Genomic DNA, 22,672 nt, shown 5'->3' with positions numbered 1-22,672 from the left:
TAGACTAATACACTTTAACATGCTTAATATCCTTATTCCTCTGTCATTTGAAACTCAGGCCCTGTATTCCTTGAAACTAAACTTAGAATTTCAAACTGAAAAATTACAAGCAATTGTGAAAACTTTCAAGCTTAAACTTGTCCATGGTTATTTACACTGGTTATACTTACATCTAGCAGTGCATACATCTGCTGCAGCATTTTATCATGGAACTCTCTCTGAGCTCTGACAAAGGACCCGACACAGTCTCGGAACAGCTGGCATGCCAGAGTATACATCCTCGGCAGTTCATCCAGTAACTGAGCATTCAGTGCTTCATAATTCTGTTTTGCTAACTGCATGGGCTTCTCAAACACCTAGAGTTCAAAGGGAACAGGAATATAAAACATGTTAATGACATAAAATACAGACTTCATGTCTATACATCAACATCAGAAGCAGCTCAAACATATGAAACTAACATGGTTAATCCTTACCCTGCTAAATTTCTACAATTGACTGGTCCATCATTCAATTAGGGCAATACCATTTATTATTCAAAGGGGTGTTTACTGAAAATTTACTGACTGAATAATGAACACTGCAGACCATGATGCTCTGCATTGACTGCAAAGGCAGAATCACTTGCCATCAGCAGGCTGAAGGTTAAACATAGCACAACAGCTGGTATCAAAATTTTTCAAGTTTTCTCATAAATAAACAGCCACAAAAAATACTGACAGCTAAATAATGCATAAATGTAATTACACATTTCTATGTATCAGGTCTCAACACTCAATCCCCGTCCTTTAGAAAATTATATATTTTCATATTTGTTGAGATTTAATTTATTTCATAGTCTGCTGCATTCCAGCTTTAACGGAGGAGAAAGGCCAAGTTGCAACTACGGGTATTATTTCAGTCATGGACAGGTACCTGGGTAGAACCACTAACCTAGTACAAATGCCTGCACATGTCTTTATTAACCCTTATTATGCTGAGCACAACTGATTCTGTCTTTGCAACCCGTGTAGATCATAATCAGCATGCAGTCTGATCAAGATCTGCACTGTTCTCCATTCAGTCAGTATCTTTTTGGTAAGCACCCCTTTTAACTGTTAAAGGTACTGTCCTAACTGAAAGATGGAGAAGTTCATTATAGAAATTTAGTAGGGTAAGGGTTAAAATCATTGTGTAACTGACATATCAAAATTGTAATATCAAACCTTGTCACTTTGACATTTCCTCTTTAAGTTATCGTAGTCGAGGAGTTTATCATAGCGTTTCTGTATGACCTTGTTAGGACCTTCAAACATCTGGGTCATCTGACCAAGAGGTAATACCACCAGCTCATCTACCTCAACTTTCTGCAAATAGAAGATTTAATGATAACACACACTTCATACCTACTGTAATTAGAATTTCACATAATGTGAAGAGACTGTCTTTGGTCTCAACTTTTTAGTTTGTTTGCTTTGGGTTTTGCATACCATTTGATATGTAACAGTGACAGTTAATTTACCGGTATACAGCATTCGTGGATCCAGTGTTTCCTTGCCAGGGAATGAACTCACGACCCTAAAATCTGTAGATCTGCCCTCTTTTTTAATGAGCTAAGCTGCCAGACTTCTCACAAATTGTTTTGATAATATTTCACCAATAAAGAAAACAACAGTTTCAAGATTTTAGCCCTGTAACTACAGGTTCTTTTCAAGAAAATGACTGCTTTCAATTTAAAGTTGAAGTGGAGGAGGACTGTCTTTGTCTTTACGAAATTTGTCACAGGAAACTTAAAACGTCTGTCCCGAAGGTGTATAAAATATATTATCAATAGACTGGTAAAGCATACTGTAAAATCATTCAATTTCGTGAGCATGAAATTTCGTGGGGATATGAATTCGTGGATTTCAACTTTGAACATAAAATGAATGGGAATTTTACTTGTTCATTGGGATTAAATTTCGTGGATTGGCCCAACCACGAACTCCACGAAAATAAGCCCCCAAGAATATTAATGATTTCACAGTAACTGGGCTAGACCAACAAGAATATCATTTCTGTGGGCACTTACAACAAGAACAATGAGAAAATTACTATAACCAACTTTTTACATAAAATCTTTGTCTATTTGACTTTATGAGAATTTTTTCTACAAATATTGCAAGAAAACTTTACACCTTATTCATCATCAAGATCATTTTAGTTACAAAAATACTGTGATTAGAAGACTGTAATTTACAAAGATACAGTCAAATGAGCCGCACCATGAGAAAACCAACATAGTGCGTTTGCGACCAGCATGGATCCAGACCAGCCTGCGTATCCGCGCAGTCTAGTCAGGATCCATGCTGTTCGCTTTCAAAGTTTATTGCAATTAGAGAAACCATTAGCGAACAGCATGGATCCTGACCAGACTGCGCTGATGCGCAGCTGGTCTGGACCCATGCTGGACACAAACGCATTATGTTGGTTTTCTCATGGTGTGACTTAAATACATTACAATTAACAAGCTGTAAGTGCTTGCCATTAGAAAATAAGCAAGAAAATAGCTCTGGTTCTGAACCTTTTTTTTTCACCTATGAATCTACAGAAATGTTCAATTTCAAAGCTACAGCTGTTATAGTAGTCTCAAGAAAAGTTGACCTAAAGAAAATATTTAACCAAAGAATACCAATGGTTTAAGTACAAAAAGGGCCATAATTCAGTCAAAATGCCAGAAAAAGTTCTGATTCTCAGTCAAATTACTAATCTAATGATAATAAACAAGTGTACAAACCTACATGTCTTACAATATTCAGGAAAGGTTGACCTAAACAAAAAAAAACATAAGCAGAGCATATGCCAATCATCAAGTGATGACAACACTTTATAGATCTTTTAACAATAACAGACAAACTAGAAAGATACCAGAACTTACAAAGTTTGGTAGAAATGTCATATGTATGTGTTCATAGAAGCTCTGGTATTTCTCTACTTCTGGAAGATCTCTTTTTTCTGCATAGAAATCTTCAATATCTGTTGTAATACTTTCCTGGCAGGTCACAACACTCTGTAATATACAAATATGTTACATCACAACAATATCCTATACAAGCTTCAATCCATTCTCATTAGTAGGTACTAAGTTACCAGCTTACATACAAAAACTTAACCAAAAAATACTTATGTCAAAATAGGTGGATACTTTTGTAAAAAAAGAAGAAAAACAAGAGCTGTCTGTCAATGGCACTCTCAACTATTCGAAGAACTGATAGAAGTATAGGGTCAAAATACTATGTGGGGAGTAGGATAGCTCTACTTATTCTTCGAACAGTCGAGCTAAAGAAAGTTATAGAACTTATCAGCAATTTTTCAAATTTTGTCCTCTATATTTTTATAGGTGATAACTGACCTACTGAGAATGAAAAACTGACCTCAACTTCCTCTAAATATGACTGGACATCCCTAATAAACACTCGGACAGTTTTCTCCAGGTGTCTGTACCTAGTCTCCTCTTTGTCGAAGTTTGGGTCTCGAGTTTGTTCAATGAATCCAAGGTTGGCAGAAAATCGTTCCTTTATCCTTGACGACTTTTTCTTGATTGAATGAAGACTAAGTTTGGATAATTTATCACCTAAAGATGCATCTGTGTCTTTCTTATACTTGTATACTGAAATTCATATTTTAATACTGTAAGAATAGAAAATTTGTGAGGGATATATATTACAAAAACAAATATTCATCAGCTTCTAATTATATATTTGGCCAAATAATCAAGTTCCACTTGATGGCCATGTATTGCCGAATATTCTATTTTGTGAACCAATTCTAATATCAAATGTAACAAACATTTAGCCTTGAGAAAATATAACAAATAAAGTATAACAAATCTTGATATATTTGATAATACAAACTGAGGATGACATCATGGTAATGTACTTGTAGCCACCAAGAAATAGTGTCTACTATTTTACATTTTAGACATATTAGAATCAAAACAATACTAGAGTTGCTTTTGAGAAAAGTGCATGTCTCCAACAACTGACCAATCATCTAAATAGCTAGTCAGTCTTTATATACTGTTTACTCACTACAAATATACCTTTAAGAGCAAAAAGGCCGATTTTGGGTAATTCAAGGGCCATAATTCTGGAGTGCCTCGGGCGATTTGGCTAGTTAATGAACCTGGTCAAGGAGTTATGGTAAAAACATTTGGTTTAGGTTTGGTGAAGATCGGGTGAGAAATGTTGGACTTATAGCGCGGACGAGAATAAAAAAGGACGATTTTCGGTAATTCAAGGGCCATAATTCCAAAGTACCTGGGTCGATTTGGCTATTAATCATACTTGGCCGCGGACCTATGGTCAAACACATTTTGTTAAAGTTTGGTGATGATCGGATGAGAAATGTTCGACTTAGAGCATGGACAAGAGTAAAAAGGCCGATTTTCGGTAATTCAAGGGCCATAACTCCAAAGTGCCGGGACCGATTTGGCTCATTATCGAATTTGCCCTACTAGAGCGCATGCACATTCATCAAGTCAAAAGGACTCCTTTTGACTGCATGCACATTCCTGGAGCCAAAAGGACCCCTGTACTACTCATGCCAGAAGGACCCCTATACTACTCATGAGTAGTATAGGGGTCGTTTTGGCTCCAGGAATGCGCCTAAAATCTGAGCATTTTTCGGTAATTCAAGAGCCATAATTCCAAAGTGCCTAGGCCGATTTGGCTAGTTATTGAACTTGGCTGAGCACTTATTGGCAGACACATTTTATTGAAGTTTGGTGAAGATCGGATGAGAAATGTTCGACTTAGAGTGCGGGCAAGCTTTGTGACAGACACACACAGAGACAGACACACACACACACACAGACTGGAGTAAATCAATATGTCTCCCACACCACTGTGTGGTTGGAGACATAATAATGCAGCTCCATGTAAGCAAGTTTAAATTAATAATTTATTTTTAAACATCAAACGCTATGAACTTACTGTACATTTGTATTCCACAGAATTCAGAATTACTTCACTGTGCGTAAATGTATTGCACTACACTTCTGCTATATATTATTTCTCAAAAATAGTTTTCTGACAAGAAAGTAATACACAGAAATACCTATATAAATTAACGCAGAAAACGTGTTCATTTTAACTCAGAAAACAGTGCTTTTGTACATTAAATGCAATGAAATCTGGCATGGTTTTTACTTAGAAGGAAGTCTAATGTACCACCAGGCTTACCTAGATCTTTCCTACGTTTGTACTCATTGATGGCTGCAGCAACATCTGTCATAGATTTTATAGCTACCATCACTTCCTTCTTGTCTGGGTGATCATCTTCTGTTGTCTGTAATAACATATTCTTCATTCAAATCGCATATTCTTCATTTAACTCAAATATTTTTCATTCAACTCGCAAATTATTCTCAACACAATATTCTTCATTCAACTCAATTATTTTGTATCCAACTTGAATACTCTTCATCACACTCAAACTTTTCTCATTCAACTAACATATTCCAAAATAAACTAACAAAGTCTTCACTGAACACATATATTTGGTAAATTCGAATATCCTCTATTCAAATGACATATCCGTCTCACTGAACTGACATATTCTTCACTCAACTCACTAATTTCACATTACAACTAAAGCTAACACATAAGAAAGACTGTTTCTAATATTTTTATGTCATTTTTGATAAGTTTCCAGTCATATTTTTCAGATATATAAAACTGCCAGCATTTTTTTGATATTTTTGTACATAAAACTTTCCAGGTGACATCCTAAAGAGTATTTAAGCAATGTACATTGTCAATCCATCCCCTTTAGATACATGTATATAAACCAGCTATGCCCGATTCATTCAGCAAATTCTTAACTGTTAAGATATACATTGTAGGAACAGGATATTATCAAACAGAAGAAATAACTGAACCCTACTAAACACAAAATTTTGCGACCAAAGGAAATGTTCAGTATGGTTTTCTGGAATTAGAAAGGTTTCACAGGTTTATGTTAGGTTAATAATTCTATTTGGAAGGGTTTTGAGTATTAAATGACTACACTGTAAGAACTATTGTAACATTTTACCTTAAAGAGTTCATTGAGCAGCAGTGGATACTTGAGAATTCGTTGTACAGGTTTTATCAGCAGGGCTTCCAGGTCAAATACTACATGATTCTCCCGCAGTTTATCCAACAATCTGTCCAGGTATGCCTTGATGTCAGCATTCTGATTATACTGTAACATAACACACAAGATTTGTGAAAAACAAACATATAATTTCTAATGCTGTGTATTTATTCTTTAGCAATGCATGATTATTTCATTAATATGTATTTGAAGAATTAATTCAAAAGTGATATTATGTAATACAATTGTCACAATGACCCATTAACCGATCCTCCATCTTTCGTACCAGCCCTCAGACTGTGGCTCAGTCAATACAATAAACCTAACAGGGCCATTCTGAAGACATATATTAACTTCAGATGCAAACAAGATCAGAGAAGTGAACACTTGCAAGATCTTTGATTTCTTTATAAAGCTCTAACCTTTTCAATGAGTGTAATGACATCATCATGATTTCTGCAATATGGGGCATAAACATTCTTCATATCCTCTGCCAGACTCACAAAACACGTTCCTGTAAGATAATCAACAACATTTTCAATCGATAACGTCATCAGTGATTTAATTATGAAGATAGTGATCCTAGTGGCTCTGCAATCAAAACACAAAGGGCTGCAGAAAGCCGAAATAGCGTATTGTCTCATACCGTTATATTCAATTAAAAAAACAAGAGGAACATGATGGTCCTGAATCACTCACCTGTCTCCACATTACCCAATTCTCATGAAGATCCATTGAAAAATATAGCTTCTAGAGAGGTCACAAGGTTTTTCTATTATTTGACCTAATGACCTAGTTTTTGAAGGCACATGACCCAGTTTTAAACTTGACCTAGATATTATCAAGGTGAACATTCTCACCAATTTTCATGAAGATCTCATGAAGAGTATGGCCTCTAGAGAGGTCACAAGGTTTTTCTATTTTTATACCTACTGACCTAGTTTTGACCACATGTGACCCAGTTTCAAACTTTATCTAGATATCATCCAGGTGAACATTCAGACAAATTTTCATGAAGATCCATTGAAAAATATGGCCTCTAGAGTGGTCAAAAGGTTTTTCTATTTTTAGACCTACTGACCTAGTTTTTGACTGCAGTTGACCCAGTTTCAAACTTGACCTAGATATCATCAAGATGAACATTCAGACCAACTTTCATACAGATCCCATGAAAAATATGGCCTCTAGAGAGGTCACAAGGTTTTTCTATTATTTGACCTACTGATCTAGTTTTTGAAGGCACGTGACCCAGTTTCAAACTTGACCTAGATATCATCAAGGTGAACATTCTGACCAATTTTCATGAAGATCCATTGAAAGGTATGGCCTCTAGAGAGGTCACAAGGTTTTTCTATTATTTGACCTACTGATCTAGTTTTTGAAGGCACGTGACCCAGTTTCGAACTTGACCTAGATATCATCAAGATGAACATTCTGACCAACTTTCATAAGGATCCCATGAAAACTATGACCTCTAGAGTGGTCACAAGCAAAAGTTTACGGACGGACGGACGCAAGGATGGACACACGGACGCCACGTGATCACAAAAGCTCACCTTGTCACTCTGTGACAGGTGAGCTAAAAAAACTGCTGATGAATATCTGAAGAAAAAACAAGTATTTTTTTAGTATAAAGCTAGACTTTTGTAACATTTGGCATATTTTTCATCATACCAGAATTACAACAATAAGTATTATGTTTCAAATGTACAAATATGCAAGAAACATAAGAAGTACCTATAACTTGCTGTGGGAAGTCCTTGCCATTTGTAGCATCTTCTAGTTTTGTCAGCAGTTTCTGAGCCACTTCAGCAACTTCCTCAATGTTACCAAACATCAACACTACATCAACTTCTTTATGCTGAAATATGTCAACAGCTAGTTTGTATGTCGGTGACAAATTTTACATTTGGGAGTATCAACACTGATATGGCTGTTGTATCTGATGTTAGACAAGATGTCTGCCCAACCCTACTGCCACTGTAAGGTCATAATATGTTACTTGTTGACAAAGCAAGTAAACTTTCATATTATCCTGGGTTTGCAATGTGGTTCCTGGGTTGGGGGATGGGAATATGAATACTTGTAAACACAGCACATCCCATCATCACAGGGGAAACAGCTGGGTAAAACCCAAATAATACCCCAGGTGCACAACTCAACCTGCTTCACAACATCCCTCCACAGTTTCATGACTCTAGGTCAAATACTTTTTGGGACACAAATTCAGATGAATAGACAGATATATGGATGGACAGATGGTGTTTCTACAAACTGGTATCTATGTGGCCATTGTTCCTTAAGTCACTTTGGTATGGGCTGCATTTACCTACAGCAATTAACATTTTTACCATGTTTTATTGAAATACGCCTAACAGTCTTTGATATGGCCATAAGTGGAAGGCTGCCTGGTTAGACAAACGGATGGGGGGACAACTACAAAAATATAGCCCTCTGCCTTTGGCGGGGTTGGCTGTAAAAATACATAAATTGTAGTTCTTGCAACTAACTGTCTTCCTAATAATTTTCCCAATACAAGAGGACCATGATGGTCCTGAATCGCTCACCTCTTCCAACATGACCCAGTTTTGAGTATGACGTCGTTTTTTTTATTGACAAGTGACTAGTTTGAACTTGACTAGGTATATAAGATAAAAATTCTACCTAGTTTTCAAGATCCTTGAAAATAGGTCCTAGAGGGAACAACTATTATTCTATTTACCAGTATTTAAAACTGACCTGTTTAACTTACCAATTTCATCAGGGAACATTCCATTAGAAAAATATGGTCTCTAGAGAGGTAACAAGGTTTTTCTATTATCTACCTACTGCCTAGTTTTTGAAACGCACGTGACCCGGGTTTTGAACTTTACCTAGATATCATCAATGAACATTCCACTAAATTTCATACAGATCTCATGAAAAGTATGGCCTCAAGAGAGGTCACAAGGTTTTTTTATTTTTGACCTACTGCCTAGTTTTTTAAGGCACGTGACCCGGTTTCAAATTGACCTAGATATCATCAAGATGAACATTCAGACCAACTTCATAGAAGATCCATTGACAACTATGGCCTCAAGAGAGGTCACAAAGTTTTTTCTTATTTTTAGACCTACTGACCTAGTTTTTTGACGCAGTGACCCAGTTTCGAACCTGACCTAGATATCATCAAGATGAACATTCTGACCAATATTCATACAGATCCCATTGTAAAATATGGCCTTAGAGAGGTCACAAGGTTTTTCTATATTTGACCTACTGACCTAGTTTTTGAAGCCACGTGACCCACTTTCGAACCTGACCTAGATATCATCAAGATGAACATCAGACCAATTTTCATACAGATCCCATGAAAAATATGGCCTTAGAGAGGTCACAAGGTTTTTCTATTATTTGACCTACTGACCTAGTTTTTGAAGGCACGTGACCCACTTTCGAACTTGACCTAGATATCATCAAGATGAACAGTCAGACCAACTTTCATGAAGATCTCATGAAAAATATGGCCTCTAGAGAGGTCACAAGGTTTTTCTATTTTTAGACATACTGACCTAGTTTTTGACCACACGTGACCCAGTTTCAAACTTGACCTAGATATCATCAAGATGAATACTCAGACCAACTTTCATACAGATCCCATGAAAAATATGGCCTTTAGAGAGGTCACAAGGTTTTTCTATTATTTGACCTACTGACCTAGTTTTTGATGGCATGTGACCCAGTTTCGAACTTGACCTAGATATCATCAAGGTGAACGTTCTGACCAATTTTCATGAAGATCTTGTGAAATATATGGCCTCTAGAGAGGTCACAAGGTTTTTCTATTTTTAGACCTACTGACCTAGTTTTGGATGGCATGTGACCCAGTTTCGAACTTGACCTAGATATCATCAAGGTGAACATTCTGACCAATTTTCATGAAGATCTTGTGATATATATGGCCTCTAGAGAGGTCACAAGGTTTTTCTATTTTTAGACCTACTGACCTAGTTTTTGAAGGCACATGACCCAGTTTCGAACTTGACCTAGATATCATCAAGATGAACATTCTGACCAACTTTCATAAAGATCCCATGAAAAATGTGACCTCTAGAGTGGTCACAAGCAAAAGTTTACGGACGCACGCACGCACTGACGGACGACGGACGACGGACACCGCGCGATCACAAAAGCTCACCTTGTCACTTTGTGACAGGTGAGCTAAAAAATAAACCTACTAGCTCTAGTACTCTGAAATTTACCTTCTCTGCCTTTGGCCCCAGGAAAGTCTCCATGATGAGGTTCAAGGATGTAAGAAAATCTTTTTCTGTCTGTATCAGTTCATTTATCACTTTAATTCTCTTCTCTTTCCTTTCTTCTTTCTGTTCTTCTCTCTTCCTTTTCATTTCTTCTTTCATTCTTTCTTCCTGAATTTTCCTTTCAGCAATCCTCTTTTCTTCATCCATTTTGTCTCTTTCTCCTGGACTCTCAATGGCTAATTGTTCTATAATAAAAGTACAAGAATATAGCCATTAAAATACGTTTGTTAAAATTCAACTGAACAAAAAAATTATATTATGGTACATACCAATCTCTGAGCAATTTCAATCAAGACATGGAATCAGTATACTGATAGGATACTTCATCGCAAGTATAAACAATATGAAAATGGTTACCAAGGCTACTTTCTGACATTGTAATCACTTTGAAACCTGTCCTAGTGTTTTGACATATAGTTCTCCAATTATATGGTGTTTAAGCAGTTCAGTGCAATCACTTGAATGACAGCATTCATTAAAACACTAACCTTTCTGAAGATTTTGTTTTATCATATATATTGTTATTTACCTTTTAAAGTTTTCAGCTCCTCTTTAAGACCTTTTATGTTATCTTCATAGAACTCAATGTTATCATGAATTTCTTTGTCTTCGTTGTCTCCAATATTTACTTGCATCTGCAGTAATTCTGCTTTTGACTTTTCAAAATCCTGAAAAAAAATGCAGTATGTTGTATGGCAAAATCCTGATAAAAATGCAATATGCTCCAAATTAAATCCCTAAAAATACAAAATAGGCCAGGTCAGTATCCTTAAGCTGTACTTTGCAGTTTGGAAAACACTATGTACTACAGAACAGGCAATATGCTCAACATTGAAATCCTGAAACAAATGCAATATGCTCCAAGTTGAAATCCTGAAAAAACAAGAGCTGTCACTATTAGTGACAAATGCCCCCAAAGTGTGCCCAAGAATGCTACAGTTATCTGCGCAAAATATGCCAAAATAGTTTAGGTATGAATCATTTTGTGACATTGACCTTGACATGAGAGAGCCGGGTCATAAGCGCAACACACCTTCTCAATATGGTTAACATTTGTGTCAAAATATTTTCAAATCCCTTGACAAATGGCAGAGTTATGGACCGCACAAGAAACAGACCATGTTAACCTTTGACTTCTAAGTGTGACTTTGATCTTGGAGCTAGGGGTCTGGGTCTTGGGCATGAATGTCATCTCATTATAGGGGACATTTAAATTTAAAATCCCTTCGATGGCAGAGTTATGGACCGGACAAGAAACAGACCCTGTTAACTTTTGACCTCTAAGTGTGACCTTGACCTTGGAGCTAGGGGTCTGGATCTTGCGCATGACACATCGTCTCATTATGGTAAACATTTATGCCAAGTTATTTTAAAATCCCTTTATGAATGGCAGAGTTACAGCCAGACAAGAACTTACACGGACGCACACACACACATGGACGAACAATGCGATTTTAATATGCCCACCTTTGGGGGCACAAAAAATCAATATGCTGAAAGTTAATATTCTGAAAAAATGCAATATGCTCAAAGTAAACACAAATGCAGTAAGGTCCAGTCAAAAGTTCTGTAAACTGCACTATGCTTAATGTCAAAATCTTGAAAATTTCCATTTTGCTCAGAAAAGATTCCAAATCATAACCTGAAAATGCAATATGCTCCAAGTAAAAATCCTAAAAATACACTGTCCTGGTGGACAAAATTCTGAATAAGTACAGTCATGCTAAATGTCAAAATCCTGAAAACGGTACGAGTCGAACAGTTATCACTGATCATGTTTTGCCTTTTCTATAAAATTCTTGCACAGCAGCATTTGTCAATGTCATTTCTTTCACACCAACAGTGAGTAATTTTGGTCCAATACATTAATGTTCCTATCTGCCAGCTCAAGAAAAATTCTGTAGTATTGATTAAGACCCTCCATGGTAATTATGCTTTAAATGACAATGAAATTATCACATCTCAGTTCTTGGTTCACAAAGTGAATAACCATAGTTTGAAACAATATCTTTCATTGGTAATATTTAATTAATATTGAACCTTTTTTCAAATGTAAAGTAAATAAATCCCACTCAGGAAAACTTGTACCATTTCCATTATAAGGAAAGAACCACTTTCATAGTATCATGATAAGTTTGTTTGTTTTGTTGTGTATTACTGGTTTGAGTCATAAATTCGGCCACTTTTTGCGGTTTTTCATAAATATTTCTTTCTTCATACAACTGATTTGAACAAAATTTCTACCATTTGTGCTTTAATACAAGCAACATTGGTTGTTATCACTAACGGCTGTTTACAGTATGGCAAACATTAAAATAGCGCTTTAAATAACGGACGGGTTTAGCCTCTATATTTTACCTTCTAGAGGTCGTAAATATTCGGCCACTTTTTAAACATAAAGTTGGTTATATTTTCAACATTGTCTTGGAAAAAAATCATTGCTACAGCCAAAATCGTTCTTTTTCAACAAACTGCAAACAATTTTCAATAGCATTCCTCGTGGGAAATATTTGCCATCAGAAATTAAACAAGAGGACCATGATGGTCCTGAATCGCTCACCTGTCCCCAAAGGACCCGGTTCTGAACTGAGTATGATGTCGTTTTTTCTATTATTTGACATAGTGACCTAGTTTTTGAGCTCATGTGACCCAGTTTTGAACTTGCCCTAGATATCATCAAGATAAAAATTCTGACCAATTTTCATGAAGATCCATTGAAAAATATGGCCTCTAGAGAGGTCACAAGGTTTTTCTATTATTTGACCTAATGACCTAGTTTTTGAAGGCATGTGACCCAGTTTTGAACTTGACCTAGATATCATCAAGGTGAACATTCTCACCAATTTTCATGAAGATCTCATGAAAAATATGGCCTCTAGAGAGGTTGCAAGGTTTTTCTATTTTTATACCTACTGACCTTGTTTTTGACCGCATGTGACCCACTTTAGAATTTTATCTAGTTATCATCAAGGTGAACATTCAGACCAATAATTTTCATGAAGATCCATTGAAAAATATGGCCTCTAGAGAGGTCAAAAGTTTTTTTTATTTTTAGACCTACTGACCTAGTTTTTAACTGCAGCTGACCCAGTTTTGAACTTGACCTAGATATCATCAAGATGAACATTCAGACCAATTTTCATACAGATCCCATGAAAAATATGGCCTCTAGAGAGGTCACAAGGTTTTTTTATTATTTGACCTACTGACCTAGTTTTTATCGGCAGTTGACCCAGTTTCAAACTTGACCTAGATATCATCAAGATGAACATTCAGACCAATTTTCATGAAGATCCATTGAAAAATATGGCCTCTAGAGAGGTCACAAGGTTTTTCTATTATTTGACCTACTGACCCAGTTTTTGTCGGCATGTGACCCAGTTTCGAACTTGACCTAGATATCATCAAGATGAACATTCTGACTAACTTTCATGAAGATCCATTGAAAAATATGGCCTCTAGAGAGGTCACAAGGTTTTTCTATTTTTAGAACTACTGACCTAGTTTTGGACCGGACGTGACCCAGTTTCGAACTTAACCTAGATATCATCAAAATGAACATTCTGACCAACTTTCATAAAGATCCCATGAAAAATGTGACCTCTAGAGTGGTCACAAGCAAAAGTTTAAGGACGCACGGACAAATGACGCCACGTGATCACAAAAGCTCACCTTGTCACTTTGTGACAGGTGAGCTTAAAAGTTCCTGTCATCCTTCTTACAGCAGCAAGGCGTAGTTCAATTTTTATGTCACTTTTTGTCACACATTTTAGCATAAAACTGCTATTCTTGTCACTTTTTGGGGGTGTTTTAACAGGAGAGTAAAGAGATTCTCGCGCTCATGTGCTGTTATAACACCTTTTTATATATCGTGTTCCGTGGCAAAGCATAAACGTATTACGGCCCTGAAATGGATAATTCAAAAGGAAATGATGTCAACGTGAACAAGAGCTGTCCGTAAGACAGCCAAGCTCGACTATTCGAAATATTGTCACAGAAGCAGGAAATTATTACCCAAAATGTTAAATATCAAAAGAGTTTAAGTTCGAAAGGGGACATAATTTGACCAAAATACATATCAGAGTTATGGGACTTGATGCTATCAACTAGTTTTATAACCCCGAAGAAACATGTTAGGTTTAAATTCAATATCTGCATTAGTTTTGGAGATAGTAACTTGCATGTAAACTTTAACCAGAATTTTCTAAGTCCAAAAGGGGGCATATTTGTTCAAAATACATGTTAAGAGTTATGGAACTTGACCTAGTGAGGCTGGTAATTGACCTAGAAAAGGAATAAATAAGATTCAAAGCTATTTATTTATTATGCCTTTTGGTAATAGCTGCACGCAAAACTTTAACCAGAATTTTCTAAGTCCAAAAGGGGGCATAATTTGCCCAAAATACATGTCAGAGTTATGGGACTTGATTGTATCAACTAGTTTTATAACCCCGAAGACACATGTGAAGTTTCAATTTAATATCTATATTAGTTTTGGAGATAGTAACTTGCATGTAAAACTTTAACCAGGATTTTCTAAGTCCAAAAGGGGGCATAATTTGCCCAAAATACATGTCAGAGTTATGGGACTTGTCCCAGTGAGGTAGGTAATTGATCTAGAAAAAGAAAAAATAAGTTTCAAATCTATATGCCTTTTAGTAATAGCTGTATGTACTTGCACGCAAAACTTTAACCAGGATTTTCTAAGTCCAAAAGGGGGCATAATTTGCCCAAAATACATGTCAGAGTTATGGGACTTGTCCCAGTGAGGTAGGTAATTGATCTAGAAAAAGAAAAAATAAGTTTCAAATCTATATGCCTTTTAGTAATAGCTGTATGTACTTGCACGCAAAACTTTAACCAGAATTTTCTAAGTCCAAAAGGGGGCATAATTTGCCCAAAATACATGTCAGAGTTATGGGACTTGTCCCAGTGAGGTAGGTAATTGATCTAGAAAAAGAAAAAATAAGTTTCAAATCTATATGCCTTTTAGTAATAGCTGTATGTACTTGCACGCAAAACTTTAACCAGAATTTTCTAAGTCCAAAAGGGGGCATAATTTGGCAAAAATGAAGGTCAGAGTTATGGGACTTGGTGCTATCAACTAGTTTTATAACCCCGAAGACACATGTGAAGTTTCAATTCAATATCTGCATTAGTTTTGGAGATAGTAACTTGCATGCAAAACTTTAACCAGGATTTTCTACGTCCAAAAGGGGGCATAATTTGCCCAAAATACATGTCAGAGTTATGGGACTTGTCCAAGTGAGGTAGGTAATTGATCTAGAAAAAGAAAAAATAAGTTTCAAATCTATATGCCTTTTAGTAATAGCTGTATGTACTTGCATGCAAAACTTTAACCAGAATTTTCTAAGTCCAAAAGGGGGCATAATTTGGCAAAAATGAAGGTCAGAGTTATGGGACTTGGTGCTATCAACTAGTTTTATAACCCCGAAGACACATGTGAAGTTTCAATTCAATATCTGCATTAGTTTTGGAGATAGTAACTTGCATGTAAAACTTTAACCAGGATTTTCTAAGTCCAAAAGGGGGCATAATTTGCTCAAAATACATGTCAGAGTTATGGGACTTGACCCAGTGAGGTAGGTAATTGATCTAGAAAAAGAAAAAATAAGTTGCATTCTTGAGCATCTGGCTCGAAAAAAAAGCTTTAAAGTGGGTGGCCGAATATTTACGACCTGGCCGAATTTACGACTCGAACCAGTACATAAATTCAACATAAGTTAGGTCATAGAACTACTCTCAAGCTATTATTTGCAGAAGACCCCTGGTGTCACTCTGGGCATAACTTCAGTGACTGCTGGTCATTGAGCTCTCCTAAGCCTGCAAATTCAGTTATACTGGTTGGCGACCCAGAATTTCGGACGACCCAGGAAATCGGACAGTCGCGTAAACGCTTATTTTTGTGTTATTTTGATCATTTGTTGACAAGTACAAAGACGCTTGCATTATGTGCAACATCATCTGCAATAATTGCAAATCGGTAAGTAAAACTTACAAAATTTGAATATTTACGTTTGTTCACGAAATGTTGTGACAGCTCTCGCTGGCGGAAGCTGCATGTGCTTTCAGTGCGCATGCACATACTTGTTTTGAGGCCCGAACATTATTCAAGGGGTACTCATCTACAATCTGCTAAATGCAGACGAGAAAATTGCGTGTTTTAAAACAAGTGTCAGGGATTTCCCGATAATAACACAAGTTCAATGCATTAAAACCAAATTGTTTTACCTTAAATTTTGTGTTGTATATAGGCCAGCTGGATTTTTTTAACTTTTGACAGCCTTATATCAAACATTAATAGTTGAATGTAATCAAGGTAAAAACATGTCTTTTTATCATTAACACCGACCTAAACGTGATTCTGCGAGACAAAATGATGATAATTAGCGTTTTCCTACTGTCCGATTTCTGGGTCCTGCAACACGCTAAAAGAGTTAGATTTAAGTACCCTCTTTCGGGCCTCAGTGATGTGTTCAGTTTATTCTTATATAGAAACAAATTGGCGTTTTGTGTCACCGAAGAACTGAACTTGATTAAGGTAACATTTCATGGATCTTGCATTAAAACTGAAAATATGACAGCTGAAAAGGTTGTAAAATTGTCCGAATCTGGGTCGCCAACCAGTAGATATTTGAAGATGTTTCAAGAGCTGCAGTATAAATAGGTTACTGGCATGAGTATCACACATGGACTATCTATTTGTACAGCATGCATAAAAACATATTCCAAACTAGAAAATGCTTTTGTAAAAAAGCGCATGTCTCCCCCAATGCAAAGTCCTATAGGCAAGAAGTAAATAGGGGTCAGGAGCGAAAGTCAAAGAGACACTGATGGTTGGCTGCAATAGGGATCATCTACTTGGCATGTCCAGTCATCCCGCTAAATTTCAACACTCTTGGCCTAGTGGTTCTCAAGTCACTGTTCAGGCTCCTGTGACCTTGACCTTTGATCAAGTGACCTCAAAATAAATAGGGGTCATCTACTCTGCATGTCCAATCATCCTAGTAAGTTTCAACATTCTGGGTCAAGTGGTTCTCAAGTTATTTCCAAAAAATAATTTTACATGAACAGGCCACTGTGACCTTGACCTTTAATAGACTGACCCCAAAATCAATAGGGGTCATCTACTCTGCATGTTCAATCATCCTATGAAGTTTCAACATTCTGGGTCAAGTGGTTCTCAAGTTATTGATCGGAACTGGTTATCAATGTTCAGGCCTCTGTGACCTTGACCTTTAACGGAGTGACCCCAAAAACAATAGGGGTCATTTACTCTGCATGACCAATCATCCTATGAAGTTTCAACATTCTGGGTCAAGTGGTTCTCAAGTTACTGATTGGAAATGGTTTTCAATGTTCAGGCCCCTGTGACCTTGACCTTTAATGGAGTGACCCCAAAATCAATAGGGGTCATCTACTCTTCATGACCAATCATCCTATGAAGTTTCAACATTCTGGGTCAAGTGGTTCTCTAGTTAGTGATCGAAAATGGTTTTCAATGTTCAGGCCCCTGTGACCTTGACCTTTGACGGAGTGACCCTAAAATCAATAGGGGTCATCTACTCTTCATGGCCAATCATCCTATGAAGTTTCAACATTCTGGGTCAAGTGGTTCTCTAGTTATTGATCGGAAATGGTTTTCAATGTTCAGGCCCCTGTGACCTTGACCTTTGACGGAGTGACCCCAAAATCAATAGTGGTCATCTACTCTTCATGGCCAATCATCCTATGAAGTTTCAACATTCTGGGTCAAGTGGTTCTCTAGTTATTGACCGGAAATGGTTTTCAATGTTCAGGCCCCTGTGACCTTGACTTTTGACGGAGTGACCCCAAAATCAACAGGGGTCATCTACTCTTCATGGCCAATCATCCTATGAAGTTTCAACATTCTGGGTCAAGTGGTTCTCTAGTTATTGATCGAAATGCTTTTCAATGTTCAGGCCCCTTTGACCTTGACCTTTGACGGAGTGACCCCAAAATCAATAGGGGTCATCTACTCTTCATGGCCAATCATCCTATGAAGTTTCAACATTCGGGTCAAGTGGTTCTCTAGTTATTGATCGGAAATGGTTTTCAATGTTCAGGCCCCTGTGACCTTGACCTTTGATGGAGTGACCCCAAAAACAATTGGGGTCGTCTACTCCAGCAACCTACAACCCTATGAAGTTTGAAGGTTCTAGGTCAAATGGTTCTCCAGTTATTGCTCGGAAATGAAGTGTGACGTACGGACGGACGGACGGACGGAAGGACGGACAGGGCAAAAACAATATGTCTCCTGGAGGAGACATAATTAGGAGGCTATGCTATTTTTTAACACTGAATACTATTTCCACAAGTTTAAGGTTTCGATGGAGGCCTTGCGAAACAAAAATCAAACAACACCAAATCATAGAAAGAAAGAGTTGTTTGACATGAAAATTGAACAGCATGTAAAACATGTATATTACTTTACGAAACAAGTGTCAGTATACTGATATAAACATTGAATTCCGGAAAAGGGCTGCCTAAAGGGGCTCCACTTCCGGACAGTTAAACGCCTTTAAAAACTCACCATTTTCAAAGAACAGTTACACATGTTTGTTTTGATGCATTTGCAGTAGCGTGCGAGTGGTGAAATTTCGCATAACAAGGTGGAACACAGTTTTCAGCAATTGTTTATCTTTATTTCTTTACAAATGGCATTCATTTACAAAGGGAGACAACTGTTCCCGATTATTTTAAATACAAATGGCATTCATTTTCAAAGGGAAACAACTTTTTCGGATTATTTTAAGTAATCTTTGAGAAAAAGTTGTCTCCCTTTGAAAATGAACGCCATTTGTAAAGAAAAAATGATAAACAATTGCTGAAAACTATGTTCCACCTTGTTACGTGAAATTTCACCACTCGCACGCTATTGCAAATGCATCAAAACAAACATGTGTAACTGTTCTTTGAAAATGGTGAGTTTTTAAAGGCGTTTAACTGTCCGGAAGTGTAGCCCCTTTAGACAGCCCTTTTCCGGAATTCAATGTTTATATCAGTATACTGACACTTGTTTCGTAAAGTAATATACATGTTTTACATGCTGTTCAATTTTCATGTCAAACAACTCTTTCTTTCTATGATTTGGTGTTGTTTGATTTTTGTTTCTCAAGGCCTCCATCGAAACCTTAAATCAAAGTAAACCTTCCAAACTATGAAAGGATATCATAATTGAAATTCAGACTACGTACTTGTATATCTGTCTCTAGATGTTTGATCCGCGTCCTCAATTCTTGTACAGCCTCGGTGTCCTCCTCCACTTCCCCAACATCTATAAATAAAACAGAGACATCTATGTAAAGAATATATATATCTATGTATCTAAATAAAGAAAATATCTACATGTATGTACAAATAAAAAATAAATACAGCTATATCGAGAACAGATATATGTACATACAGAACACAGAAAAGTAATACATGTATCGATATACAGAACTGTTACATTTATATACAGAACAACTTAGTAAAATAACAGCTTAAAACACATAATATAAACCATTTTAACTTCTAGAAATGAAGCAGAATGGTATTCCCTGTGGAATATTTGTCAAACCAGCTTGGTTAGAATGTAAGAAAAATACACTCCATAACTTAACCTTTAGCCTGCTGGCGGCAAGTGATCCTGCCTTTGCGACCAGTGCAGACCAAGATCAGCCTGCATATCTGTCCGCTTGGCACTGATCACTCCTTTGGTGAAAATCTGCCAAGTAATAAAAGAGAAGTTGCCAAACCATCACAAAATTTAACAAAGCATGAGCCATATTAATTCCACTGAAAATCATTGAGCTGGAACATGCCTGCGAATGATTATGCTGTTATGGGTTTGGCAATGATGATTTTGGTGGTAAATTCTTCTGGTAGTGTCACAGGAATTGCAAACTTTGTGTCAAAATGACAAACAGAATGACAGATAGACAGCATTTAATCAATATGTCTATACCCCCCGCCCCCCACCCCCCACACACACCCCTGCCACACGTGGCAGACATAATTAAAAGAAAAGAAAAAAAGTTTAACTGACCTGATACTCTTCCTAAATTATACCCTTTCTAAACTTCAAGTGCCTAGCTATTTAAACAGATAAAATTCCAACACATGTAATTAGCCTAACCTTGTTTGTTTACAATACCTGCATGCTATCAACATAATTACACTTAGATAATGAAATAAAGTATACATTCCTGCAATTTTATGTAATATATCCTGTTTTGATTTCTTTACCTACCATTGAATATTTTGATAAATAAATGTAAAATGATCAATCAATATATACATTCAATAGACTGTAAACAGGGTAAGTTTTGCATCAGTTTTAAGACTTAGCCTTACATTTTGAGGAAAAAAAAATAACAACACCAAATCATAGAAAGAAAATGTTGTTTCACATGAAAACTGAACAGCATATAAAACATGTATATTATTCTACACAACAACTGTCCGTTTACTAATATATACATTGAATTCCAGAAAAGGGCTGCATAAAGAGGCAACATTTTCGGACAGTTCAGAGCCTTTAAAAACTCACCATTTTCAAAGAACTGTTACATATCTTCTTTTTGATGCATTTGCAATAATTCCAGAGTTGAAATTTCACATAACTAGGTAGTTTTCAGCAATTGTTTATTTTTATTTCATTACAAAATTTAATGGTAGTCATTTTTAAAGGGGGGCAACTTTTTGAGAATATTTTAAGTATCCGTCATATGGGAGAGTACAGCAGAACATGTAATGGTCAGGTAGACTGATGGTAAAGATGTTGTCCATTTATCAAATATTTCTGTGTTTTGAAGATATACTCCTAAACCTTAAAATTTCTCGAATGAATAGACAACAGACTGTGTCAATAAGAATTTAAGCTTTGTAGTTATCATACTTTGGAAATATTATATCTTTACTATTCTGGTGGACTATATTTCATGCTAAAGTCAATCCACAAAAATTCAATCCAAACAAGTAAACTTCCCTCATTTTATGTTCGAAACTTGACATCCAGGAATTCATAGCCACATAAAGTTGCTATTATGACAAAAACCATGGAAGTTGTGGCCCATGGAATTAAATGATTTCACAGTAATGTCACTTAATAACCTCTGGTGTTTTCAATTCTTTTGTCGCTTTGTTAGCAAATGCTAGTGAAAATAAAACTATTGCTAATTACCTACACTACATTGAGGTAAATAACTCTACCCTGTATATAGTAGATCATACCTATTACTTGTATATACCTATCTGTAAATATTATAAATATTATTCTATCTCATTACATTAGGGTAGGAGATTATCAATATATAAATATAATTATACTTCAGTTAAAAAAAGATATCATTTTGCCATACTTGGTATAAATAGATCGTTTATAGGGTTGAAAAAAGAGACTTATAATGATCATCAAGTCAGATACAGGTCAAAAGTTTTGAAAGGTCCGTATTCCCTAAGTCAGGTACAGATCAAAAGTCCTACTTTAAAGATCAGGTCAATATTCCCTGAGTATAGTACAGGTTAATATTCCCTAATACACGACAGAGTAATAATCCCTGATTTGATTAGTATGGGTCAGTATTCCCTGAGTATTGCACAGGTTAATACTCCCTGAGTATAGTACAGTCAACAGTCCCTGGGCATAGTGCAGGTAAATATTTGCCAAGTACTGTAAAATCATTTAATTTCATGGGCATGAAATTATGTGGTTTTGGTCAAAACGGCAATTTCGTGGGGATAGAAATTCGTGGATTTCAACTTCTGAATATAAAATGAATGGGAATTTTACTTGTTTATTGAGATTAAATTTCGTGGATTGACTCAACCATGTAATCCACAAAAATTATGTGTCAGTATTCCTAGAATATCATATGGGTCAATATTCCTAGAATACAGTATAGTCAATATTCCTTTAGTACAGTAAGGGTCAATAATCCTTGAGTATAGTATAGGTCAATATTCCTTTAGGACAGGTCAATATTACTTAAACATATTAGGAGTACATATTTCTTGAGTATACTGCTGGTCAATATGTCTTGAGTAAAGTACAGGTCAATATTCTTCTAGTATAGGTCAATATTCTTCTAATATAGGTCAATGTATCTTGAGTATATTAGGGGTCAATTTTTTATGAATAGTAATGTTCAGTTAATATTCCGTAAGTAGTTTTGGGTCAATACTCCTGGAGTATAGATGAGTCAATATTTCTCGAGTACAGGTCAATATTTCTCCAGTATAGTCAGTCAGGG

At 36.2% G+C, this 22,672-nt stretch overlaps 1 protein-coding gene across 3 annotated transcripts in view; it reads right to left on the bottom strand.

Annotated features, from left to right (window-relative positions):
* LOC123536249 (dynamin-binding protein-like) overlaps positions 1-22,672 on the bottom strand; it is a 67,263-nt gene that overhangs the window by 10,842 nt on the left and 33,749 nt on the right. For all 3 annotated transcript variants that reach the window (XM_045319246.2, XM_053527965.1, XM_045319247.2), the window contains exons 4-14: positions 19,634-19,713; positions 10,924-11,062; positions 10,338-10,579; positions 7,834-7,957; positions 6,519-6,610; positions 6,055-6,204; positions 5,202-5,307; positions 3,393-3,628; positions 2,897-3,028; positions 1,206-1,346; positions 171-356 (exon numbers count right to left, since the gene is read on the bottom strand). In XM_045319246.2, the coding sequence (XP_045175181.2) occupies positions 171-356; positions 1,206-1,346; positions 2,897-3,028; positions 3,393-3,628; positions 5,202-5,307; positions 6,055-6,204; positions 6,519-6,610; positions 7,834-7,957; positions 10,338-10,579; positions 10,924-11,062; positions 19,634-19,713 (1,628 nt within the window). The remainder of the gene's footprint in view (positions 1-170; positions 357-1,205; positions 1,347-2,896; positions 3,029-3,392; positions 3,629-5,201; positions 5,308-6,054; positions 6,205-6,518; positions 6,611-7,833; positions 7,958-10,337; positions 10,580-10,923; positions 11,063-19,633; positions 19,714-22,672) is intronic.

This window comes from Mercenaria mercenaria, chromosome 17, assembly GCF_021730395.1.
Source record: "Mercenaria mercenaria strain notata chromosome 17, MADL_Memer_1, whole genome shotgun sequence".
Classification (NCBI taxonomy): Eukaryota; Metazoa; Mollusca; class Bivalvia; order Venerida; family Veneridae; genus Mercenaria; species Mercenaria mercenaria.
Note: the sequence above shows the minus strand (reverse complement) of the source record. Positions and strands in the feature narration are given on the sequence as shown.